This window comes from Lasioglossum baleicum, chromosome 13, assembly GCF_051020765.1.
Source record: "Lasioglossum baleicum chromosome 13, iyLasBale1, whole genome shotgun sequence".
Lineage (NCBI taxonomy): Eukaryota > Metazoa > Arthropoda > Insecta > Hymenoptera > Halictidae > Lasioglossum > Lasioglossum baleicum.
The window spans coordinates 10,889,561-10,900,599 of NC_134941.1; the positions used below are offsets into that span (position 1 = coordinate 10,889,561).

The 11,039-nt window shown below is 37.7% G+C and overlaps 4 protein-coding genes across 6 annotated transcripts; 2 read left to right on the top strand and 2 right to left on the bottom strand.

Moving 5' to 3' along the window:
• Nucleotides 1-220: 220 nt before the first annotated feature.
• Uhrf1 (ubiquitin-like with PHD and ring finger domains 1) lies at nt 221-3,696 on the top strand. Its single transcript, XM_076437132.1, has 8 exons — nt 221-529; nt 741-1,342; nt 1,411-1,765; nt 1,837-2,016; nt 2,372-2,528; nt 2,599-2,797; nt 2,874-3,290; nt 3,365-3,696. Exons 1-8 carry the CDS (start codon nt 446-448, stop codon nt 3,582-3,584), a joined length of 2,214 nt encoding a protein of 737 aa, XP_076293247.1. The 5' UTR covers nt 221-445; the 3' UTR covers nt 3,585-3,696.
• A 129-nt stretch (nt 3,697-3,825) lies between these two features.
• Nucleotides 3,826-5,250, bottom strand: Cuta (cutA divalent cation tolerance homolog). The gene is made up of 6 exons (XM_076437162.1): nt 5,011-5,250; nt 4,887-4,946; nt 4,752-4,797; nt 4,622-4,671; nt 4,514-4,556; nt 3,826-4,426 (listed from the first exon to the last, which is right to left on the bottom strand). The coding sequence occupies exons 1-6, from the start codon at nt 5,172-5,174 to the stop codon at nt 4,355-4,357; spliced, it is 435 nt and encodes a 144-aa protein (XP_076293277.1). The 5' UTR covers nt 5,175-5,250; the 3' UTR covers nt 3,826-4,354.
• Nucleotides 4,535-10,242, top strand: LOC143215218 (uncharacterized). Its single transcript, XM_076437168.1, has 3 exons — nt 4,535-7,718; nt 7,820-8,451; nt 8,716-10,242. The coding sequence occupies exons 2-3, from the start codon at nt 8,160-8,162 to the stop codon at nt 8,781-8,783; spliced, it is 360 nt and encodes a 119-aa protein (XP_076293283.1). The 5' UTR covers nt 4,535-7,718; nt 7,820-8,159; the 3' UTR covers nt 8,784-10,242.
• Nucleotides 6,112-8,194, bottom strand: LOC143215215 (protein Fer3). Of its 3 annotated transcripts, none has more exons than XM_076437161.1 (4): nt 7,969-8,194; nt 7,022-7,166; nt 6,643-6,802; nt 6,112-6,426 (listed from the first exon to the last, which is right to left on the bottom strand). In XM_076437161.1, the coding sequence occupies exons 2-4, from the start codon at nt 7,159-7,161 to the stop codon at nt 6,274-6,276; spliced, it is 453 nt and encodes a 150-aa protein (XP_076293276.1). In that variant the 5' UTR covers nt 7,162-7,166; nt 7,969-8,194; the 3' UTR covers nt 6,112-6,273. The 3 variants fall into 3 exon arrangements, with proteins under 3 accessions (XP_076293276.1, XP_076293274.1, XP_076293275.1); XM_076437159.1 differs by having other exon boundaries at nt 7,022-7,176; XM_076437160.1 differs by having other exon boundaries at nt 7,022-7,188.
• Nucleotides 10,243-11,039: the final 797 nt, after the last annotated feature.

The window sequence follows — 11,039 nt, forward strand, 5'->3', positions numbered from 1 at the left end:
GTCTAAGAAGTTGTATATATATACATATATATGTATTGTATATGGTATATACATACATACGGCTGCCTTCGAATAAAACAATTAACTTTACCATAGGAAGTTCGTGAATGGTCTGTTCTGGTCTGTTCCTCGAGTCCGCAAGTAAATCCGCCAATGAAAACGTAGGAAAACGTACCTTACGTCATTCCTGTTTCATATCTCTATTCTCCTGCTACGGGTGCTGCGGGCTTCACAGTTTCTTCCCGCCAAATTCCATTTTTGCCAGACGCCAACAAGTGGCGAGACTAGCGGTGACAGCGACAATTGGCGGTGAGCCGTTACAGTTTACCTGTGCATATGCCCTGTGCCGTGCGGTCCCGTGGCGTACGACTCCTGTAGTTTCTTATTTATTAGATGAACGTTTTATTTTTCTGTAATTATTTAATTCTAAAGAAACGCACCGGAAATGTATGTTAAAGTAAGAACAATCGATGGTAAACAGGAGGCAATATTGACTATCTCGAAATTGACGGAGGTGGAAGATTTCAAGGTATTGTTTGTCTTATACACATAAATAAATAGAAAGGCATTAAAATTTAAACCAATACATTGTACATTATTAAGCTCCAACATGTTAGACGCGTACATCTAATAATATATAACGTGCATGCAAAACTTAAGCAATCTTATTGTTTACACGGTAACATTCTAGAATTAGTTTCACATATGTGTTCGTACTATATTCTAAAATATCGTTTCAGTACAAGATAGAAAAGGAATTGGACGTAAAAGCTGATTTGCAGAGATTATTCTTTCGTGGGAAACAATTGGAAAATGGTTACAAGCTTTACGATTACAATGTGAACTTGAACGACGTGATTCAGTTGATGGTGAAAGTAAATGTCGACGTTGTGGAACTAAAACCTACCTCTAGTAACACCGATACAACTGCCAAATCAGATGCCGAAGAAGTTATAGATAATTCTGAGGAAGATGAAGGACTCGTCGAAGCTGAGAGTTTATATTACAAAATTGGAGATGCTGTGGATTGCCTGGATCAAACTAACGGAGCTTGGTTCGAGGCGATAATATTGAAAATTTTTAAAAAAGAAGATAAGATATTTCATAATGTACAATGGGAGTTCGACGAGAAAAGCCCACCTTTTAATGTACCTGAAACATTGATAAGACCACGTGCTAGGCACCTTTTAGACTTTAATGCTTTAAAAATAGATCAGAAAGTAATGATTAATCACAATGTGGACGATCCTAAAGCAACAGGATTGTGGTATGATTTTTCAATATCAAAAGTAGAGAAGAAAAGAAGAGCACAAACGCTTATTGGGACATTACACATTGGAAGGTAAATTTCTGTTGCTCGTTATCGATACATTATCCATTTCGGTGTATAATTGAGTTCTATTCGAACAGGAATCAACCGATTGAAAATCGCAAAGTAAATCCTAGAGGTGAGATTTTTTCAATAGAGGAGCCAAAACTTCTTAAAGAAAGAACACCCGAAGACGAGCAACATATGATTAGCAATGGTAAACGAAGACGTCTGCAAGCTAACTGTCATGCATGTGCGGATAATCCTAGTAAAAAGTGTAGGGAATGCGGTTGCAGAATCTGTGCTGGAAAAGAAGATGAACACAATCTTCTATTGTGCGATGAATGCAACTTTGCGTTTCATCTAGGATGTTTGACTCCTCCGTTAACTTCTATACCGGAAGAAGACTATTGGTATTGCCCAGAATGTAAAAACGACGAGAACGAGATTGTGAAGGTTATTCATTGCACAGTATATTTTTGTTTTGTAGAATTTTTCGCCATCGTGTAATTAATAACTTTTTAAAGGCAGGTGATAAACTGAAGCAAACGAAAAGGAAGACAACTGAAAATAGTAATAGTAAACGAGACTGGGGTACAGGAATGGCGTGTGTGGGAAGGACAAAGGAATGTAGTATTGTTCCTCCTAATCACCGCGGACCTGTTCCAGGTGTAGAAGTTGGAATGTGTTGGATGTACAGAGTACAGGTAATTCAAAGATTGAAGTATTGTCGAATGTCAGCGATAATTTTGTGGTTGAAAGGAAGAATAATAAAAGGAATAATTGTAATAATAATAATAAATATAAATAAATGTAATAATAAAAGGAATATTGCCGTTTAAAGTTTTGATTACTAATTCTTTGACATAAGACATTGGTTAAATTGCATTATTTTCGGAGCTTTTTGAGTTTGTTTTCATGACTTTTCTTCTGGTAAATACGTGAATCCTATACTCTAAATGCATTAACTCAAATTTTTTTGAAATTGTGATATGCGGCGTTTTTCTTTACAACTACAGAATTGTGTGTTCTGTGTTTTCATACATTCAACCTAATTTCTAGGTATCTGAAGTTGGAATACACAGACCGCATATAGCGGGAATTCACGGACGAGAAACAGATTGTGCGTATTCTATTGTGTTGTCTGGTGGATACGAGGACGATATAGATAATGGTGACGAGTTTATGTACACCGGTTCTGGGGGAAGGGATTTATCAGGTAAGTTACTTACTTATTCGTATATTTATTCACTTTCTTAATCCTAATGAATTATGCGATATCCACTAAGGGAACAAAAGGACGGCTGAACAAAGTTGTGATCAAACATTAACTAGAATGAATAAAGCATTAGCTATAAACTGCAATGCCAAGTTGAATGCAACAATTGGTGCTACAGCCGAAGACTGGAAGGGTGGTATACCCGTAAGAGTAGTTCGAAATTTTAAGCTTGCTAAACACAGCAAGTACGCGCCCGAAGAGGGAAATAGGTATAGAAACGCTACTTGTACTTCGTCTAACTAAGTGCTTGATTGTTTCGCATAATACGATATCATCCTGTCTTAGGTACGATGGCATTTACAAGGTAGTCAAGTATTATCCAGATACAGGTAAAAGTGGTTTCCGAGTATGGAGGTATTTGTTGAGAAGGGACGATCCAGCACCTGCCCCATGGACCAAACAAGGTAAAGAAAAAATAGCTGCGCTTGGTTTCAAACCGATGTATCCGGATGGATACTTGGAAGCAATGGCAAAAAAGAAGGCTGGCAAAAAACGAAATAAAGTGACAAAGGGGATAGACAATTTGTTGCTTTCGCCGAAGCAAGAACCGCCAAAGAAAAAGCAGAAACGCGAAGTTTATGAAATAGAGACAGAAGTATTGAAATTTATCGAAGAAGATCAAGGAAATAACAAATTGTGGGACGAATGTCGTCGAGTTCTGTCAGACGGGAAAGCTGCGTTTTTGCGACAAATATCTGAAAGGTATCGTAGATTGTTATCAATATATGCTTTTCTGGTAATCTTTTTCATCTCAATCTGTAATTATACCGTTTCAGATTTACGTGTCCCTGCTGTTTAGAATTGGTGTTCAATCCGGTAACAACATCTTGTGCTCATAATATCTGCCTGAATTGTTTAAAGCGTAGCTTTTCGTCTGGCGTACATTGTTGTCCATCGTGCCGACATCTACTAGACAAAAATTATAAGATGGAAATTAATCAGTCGTTGTCGTCTGCCTTGCTATTACTTTACCCAGGCTACGAGGGTGGCAGATAGCATTAATTTAGAAGAAAATCATTATTATTTTTGAAATACATACGAATTGAAGTGCGCTTAGACTCTATTAAATATTTTTCTAGTTAAAATTCTATATTCGTAATGAACTGTACTGGACTACAAGAGATTCATTATAATATATACATAGTCTCATACAGGAATAAGGTAAATAACGCGTTTTAAATTTGGCTGGTACAAACAAGATTGTTCACATAATCATAATCGATCAAAATAATCATGATTAATTTTATTATTACTTTATTTATTTCGGTTTCGAAGCCCATCAACTTGGTTTACAATTTACTTAGTTTCTCACTCATTCTCATATCGCTCACGTACGTTTCTACCGATACTCGAGTTACACCTATATTTCTTACCCCTCTTACTCCTTTCCCTCCTTCCCTCTAATCATTTTTTTTTAAATCTTTCATATCTTGTTTCATTGATAATTCATTTTATTATCAATGTACATCGTACTGAGGAATTGACTGATAATAGTAATAAAAGAATTAGAATAACTTTTCTTCATCGGGAAAATATGAATTTCCAAAGAATGAAAAAACTAATAATCGTAGTACTTATTATACTATTAATCATTGGTTTATATAATTCTGTTTCTATGTAGTATAGTTTTTATACATTAAATTACCATTAAGTTATCTATATATATTATACACACTCTTGTGTCTTATTACCAGAGAAAAATGACAAAAAATGTGATGGTGTATAGCAAATAAATCTTTTTGTTACAAGCTTTTGCCTATCGTTAATTAATCAGTAGAAATTTTCTTATCGTTTATATTACTGACCCATCGAAGATAATCTTCGTTTCCATTTTCAATCTGCAAAATATTTCATGGAGTTCGACAATTATTACAGAAATCATGGATTGTAACGACTATACCATACGAAAGTATAATATTACTTACTGGTAAAGAAATTACTTCACACACTTCGTACGGATGATTAGCTCTGTACAAAAGAGTTTTAAATTAATTATAGTAATATCATTCTGAAATAGAAGAAGTTGCACTTACTTAACGTATTTGGTCAAAGCGTCCACAGTATCAGTTCTCGTCTTTATCATCTGTAATCAGAATAAAATAATAACAAGCATTGTAGATTAGTTTTGCCTTAACATTCCTTATTGACTTTGTACATTCGTACCATTAGTAATTCACTATCCTCGTTTATTTCATTCTTCCATTCATATCTGAAAACGTTTAGTGTTTACATTTTTGATTATACAAGTCAACATTATTGGATGCAGTACGAATCTGTACACAACGAAGTAATACTTACACAGATATGATTCCGGGAATGATATTAACACACGCGGCCAACTTATTTTGCACCAAACCACTATCAAATGAAAAGAAATTATTTAATATATAGAAATTTGCAGGTTGTTTCCTGAAATGCTTACTGTGCTAATTTTTTTGCAACTTCTTGCGTTGGAACGGTGACATAAGCCACAGAATTAACACCTGCAAAGCTACTCATATTTCTGTAAGTTTGGGCACTAATATTTCTAGTGAAACAAAAAAACATAAACAATCCAAAGATTGGCTTGCGCGGGATAAGTGACATTTGATAAAAACTTTTTGGAGCCGGTTACTTTTCACTGGCTTGAAGTTGGCTTTGCAAGTCACAGCTGATTCAATCGATAGCAAAGAGGACAAAAAGGAGAAAGTAGAAAGTCTCAGTAATTATTCATTTTAAATCCCACTTTGTATAGTACCATTTTATGCAGAATTTCATAATTTATCCGAACTTGAGAAAAAATAGTAGACATTCTATTTAAAAAATTGAAGGTGACCCTCATATATCGATAAAAAAGCAAAGTAATAAAAAACAGATTCGACCACTGTATGTCCCCCAGGAAACCATGCAACTTTTGTTCGAAACATTTTTTCATACAATAAATAGCTTACGAGTTATTTGAGATAACTCTTCTGGTACTTTCCCGCCAATAATAGTTCCCCACAAACTTCCTGTATTTAGATTCGCGCATGCGCGAAGAAACCGTGCAATATCCCAGCTATACATATAGGTTAATTATTAGTGTAGTTGTCCGTACTCCGTGCGGCGAACACGCGAACACCCTTCAGGATTCGGGACCAGGTCTATACCTAGGGGTTGATCAGGGGTTCTCCAGAGCTACCTTGGCTTACAATAGTCCATTTTAATTTAAAACTTGGCCTATTTCGGCCCACTTTCAGCCGCTCTTTTCAATTATTAATCCAAACAAAAAGTTCCTATTTCAAAATTTCTGGATTTCCAATAAGGACACGAATGAATAGAAAACCATCATTGTATACGTGTTTAAATATATTTAAATATAATGACAATATAATTGTATATAATGCGCAAATTTGCATAAGTTATGGAAGACACGGATTTGTTATCTTACATCGTAAAATCACATAAACATTAAGTGTCGTTTAATGTTTTCTTTGTCATGGAAGAGTTCTTAATTGTTCTTATCGCGGTATTACGCGTACATACGTTTAAATACATCGTCGACGTCGTCGTGTATTATTAGCGCGCGTCCTAATAAGTTGCATTTCTCTCGTGACTTGTTTATCGACGTATTGAAAGTATATATTTCCTCGCGAATATTCCTCGGGTGTTTTAAAAAAGTTTGATCGATCGAATGGCTGGAGTGATCGATGTCCGCTATGTCGATTCAATTCGGCAAATAATACTCTCGTGGAATGTATTCCGGCTTAGGACTGCTCGGCTCGATTCCAAGCAGTTCCCCCATGAATGCGATGTAGGTAATTGCCAAACGTAGAGTTTCGATTCTTGATAGTCGTTTTTCGTATGCGAATGTCGGCACCTGTAGAGAAAGCCGAGTTACAAAATAAAATTACTGAATTATGGTTACCGAAACGAAATTCTAGATTCTAGATTGATTCTAGATGAACAATAGGTTTCTAACGAACGATCGGATTCGAGATTCGAGTCCGAAAGAAAGAGACGGCGACAAGAGCTTCCACATAGGTGGCGCTCGAGTCGTTTTGGTCGTACTTGATCTACGGAAACAGAAACTCACCTTCCGGCGGAGTTTGTCGAACGCTTCGTTCAAATTGAACATTCTTCGTCTTTCGCGAATATTCGCGGCTCTCCTCTGGGAAACAGTTGCCACTCGACGCCTTGGTTTCTTCGTGGTAGACGATGGAAGATTCGGAGATCTCCCGTTCGACGAGTATCGACTGAAATCGAATCGTCTTTAGTAAGAATTTGAAAAGCACTTGAGCAGCTTCGATTTTTCCGTTATACCGATTTACGCTAATACAGCGATATACGATTATACGAAAAATTCAAATTCAAAACATAATCTTTTTCCATCTGTTCACTACTTGGAATCGCGCCAACTCATTTTTGTCCTAAATATGCATAAAATCCGTAGTCTACGTTATCATTGCTATTACCTTTGATGCAGCAATGCACACGGTTGCCTATACAATCCGTGATCGTTCACATGGGAGTGCGATGGCGGTGGTGCTTGATACAAAACAGAACTATCCCACATAGGGTAGCTTCCGAGTTCGCCACTCACGTATTGCGACATGTCCGCTGTAATCACCTATTTCATTTACTTCACACACACATTTACTCATATTTATTCTCATTTATCTACATAATAGGACAACGATACATTTTTCAATAGCGGTAACGATAAAGCGGTTCGACAAAGTTACAAGGTATCCGCCATTTTTATTCGCTCTCTTTTAAAGATTGAGAAAAATATTGATGAACTCCGTATTCTCTGGCTCTGGGCTTCAGATATATGAAAGGCTTTTTTTGAAATACGCGACGATGTAATTCTGACTGCAGGATCAAGCGAAATCAAGCGGGACCGGGCGGAATCCAGAAAACTCGCAACCGCAATTACGATATGATCGATTCGAACGTACAAGATACAATGTATAATAAAGTATAATATTGATGAGCTCCGCATTCTCTGGCTCTGGGTTCTACATATTGTATGAAACTCTTTAACCAATTAATTGTTTGTTTTTTAAATCTACGACGATGTAATGTTTAGTGTCTATTGACCACAGGATCAAGCGGAATCGAGAGAAGAACCCGCAGCCAATTACGATAAGGTCGATTCGAACGTACAAGGTATAAAATACAATAAAGTATAATATTGATAAGCTTGAACCAATTAATTGTTTATTTTTTAAATCCGCAACGATGTAATAATTAGTGACTTCTGACTGCAGGATCAAGCGAGATCTAACTGGATCGGGCCGGGATCCAGAGAAGAACCCAAAAGGATCCAGATACATGAATATAAAGGACCGATTAGAGAACGATTAATCCAAGTAATTATTACCGGCCCGGCGGAAAAAAAGCGTTTTCTACTACTCACTGGTGCTTGGTTTCCATTGATCTCCCACAGCGGTTCGGTGTAGCTCATATCCCGCGTTCTATCCAGCGGCGAGCGAGCTCAGGAGCACAGTGTTCTCGATGAAAAAAAATGAAAAAAGGCTCGACGTCGCGGACGGATACTCTTCGAAATAATTGTCCGTCACCAGGACAAGTGTCACCTTCGATCTGAGGATGTCGAGGCAACCTTTGACCAGAGCGTATCAGGCTTCTAAAGCTTTGAACCCGCCCCTTTTGGATACTACCCTCTGCAGACACGTTTATTCACCATTCTCGGACGCTTGCGTGACGGTCTCGCGTTCTCATTCGACGAACTCATCCCTGCCTAGATTCTCGAAGCGATCAACCATTGGCGAAGGGGCCTGGGAACTGGGAACAGGCGGAGCCTACAGGAACCCCTCGTCACGTTACTTGTCTGCTGTTTCGCGGCAGGGGTTCCACTGCAATATCGGGATTATCGACCGAGGTATTTTAAAGATGGACAAACCACCCTTTGACATCCCTTTTGATATTTTTACGAATTTTTTCTATATTTCCCGGATATCGTTCCATCGTTATTTCTATTATTACTTTGTACATTTCTAAAAATTATTGTATAACATCTCGCATTTACATAGATGTGCCCAACGAAGCCCTTACATTAACTCGTTAGAATGAATTTTCCGTTCAGTTTCATTGATGTTCTTTTCTATATACTTTTGGTAATTGTTGTTGCGCTTTTACATACTAGGAACAATTTGCCGACAAGTACGCATCAGGCGAGGCTCCGTTGCGCTCCTTTCTAAGAAGGATTCATAAGAGCTGGTATATCCTTTCACGCGGACCAATCCTCTGGTAAATCTCATTTCGAGGGTAAGTTTCTCATATTCTTATCGTTTCTATAAATATGAATAAAACTTCAAGTTCTTTCGTCTCCATGAGCCTTCGAGGAATTTCACAGAGTAGATCTCTGTATTTTTTCAGACATGTCGGGAATAACAGCAACAGAAGTTAAATGAAAATGTATATTATATTTTAATAATTTTAGAAAGCCAAAAATAATTTTTATTCTATTCATGAGCAACACCTATCGCTCCTCTAATAGTTCTTCGGACTAATACTCGCATCGTTGCTCTTTCTTTTGGTTTCTGACCGACTCCGACTGTCCATTTCGAGACAAATTGACCCATAAATCGAGCCCCAGAATTGTAGCAGCAGTATCGTTCAAAAGGTTGTAACGGACTGTCTCTGTCGGAAGGGTAGCATATTGTTGGACGGAGGGTGGTCTCCCCTAAAATTAATTAAATAGATATTAGCCGATTCACTTGACGCGAGAGTCTTTTCCCTTCGAACGCGTCTAAACATCGCGCGGAATATCAACGTGTCGAATCCTATTGTGTCCGCTTGGAGAGGCGGGGGTGCGTAAACTTATTAATATTCGGCCACGAGAAGTCATTTTAACGGGATCATCCCTCTTCTTGTCATTCCCCGCTGCTGCTCTGTTATTGCAACACCCGATCGTTTAGCGTATCGTTGACACGCTCCGAATTCTCATAGAGAGAACCTTCCAGTCTGACATTCGCAAGATTTTCTCAGACGAACAAGATTCGCATATTTTTCGAAGTCTCTCCATTTCAAATCGAAGTAATACGAATGACAGTCTCGACACAAGAACCGAGCAGAAAGTTATTTTCATCGATCCACGGTTGTTATTATAAATAGTGTCGTATTAATTGAACACGCGGTACATATTCCGTAGGTTTGTATCCGCTAAACGCGTCGGCGGATCTTTAATTCGAGGCTAGTAATATGCACTATATCCATAACTGCAAGCTGACGCTTCGGATCGATGCCTCGAGCGTCGGCGCTGAAATGCTTCATCGCGGAATTTCGACGCTTTCCTAGAACGAAAGATATTCGTCCCGTCAAAATAACGATACCGAAAGGCTCGTTTCCTTTTATAATCAAAGTCGAAACTACCGTATGAAAAATGTAATTTCGTACAGAAAAATGTTACGTGAAAGATTTATGCGAGAAATGGCGAACATGTGAAATACAGAGTAGCGAAGACGTAAGAATAGAAGAAGCTCGTTACATTTTCAATTTAACGAAACCATGAAAAGAATAAATACATTTTTCTTGATCCCTTGTCGCTTATAATTATAATTCTTCTATGCAGCGCATCTTCTATGCAGAGTAAACATTTTCCACCCGAATTGCAACAAACTGGAGTGAAATAGAAATTTATTTTCTTCCGTAAAAGAACATTTATGACAAAAATGAGTAGGTCTAATTTAAAACAGTAAAAACATTTTCAACATATTATAACATGTTTAATATAAAATCATTTTCAACAACATTTTCATTTACATATATTACAATATGTATATGTTGAATATATCGAAAATGTTTTTACTGTTTTAAATTACACCTGCTCATTTTTGTCATAAATGCATCAAATGACGCAGAAAACGTTTATCTTGCAGAATGATCCGCAGTTCAGTTATCAGAATGGTGATAAGAGTCCTGAAGATGGACTCTATTGGCAATTATCGAAGTCATCGAATTGCCCATCCGATTCCATAAAAATGATGCAACGCGCGACATCGCATCGCGAAGAACATTCGAAATCAGAACAAAACAAGACAGAACAGAGCAGCGATGATCCTTGCTCCCCTCCGAGTGCACGTGTTCATCCGATCTAATTCTGATGCGTTCCTAACAATGAACGAGCCCCTAATTCCGCAACGGGGTCACGCCACTGACAGAAGTTAGGCGATTTCGTCACAGGGGTTTCCACCTTTTTCAATGGTTCGTAGCTTGTTACGCAAATTTGTCACGGAATCTCTCTGCGTTAGGGAAACCTCCGCCGCAAATCTGATCCTTTACAACAACCGATCTGCTGCTCATCCAGCAACGAATTTCAAAAATCTTCCATTTCTCATATCATAGAACTTTATTTTATAATCAGAACATTGGTTATTCTATTAATTATTTTAACTAATGGCAGAAGTATTATACAGGGTCATCCGTTTTTAAACGGCCAAACGTTAACCAGCTGTAGAGGACCCCAAA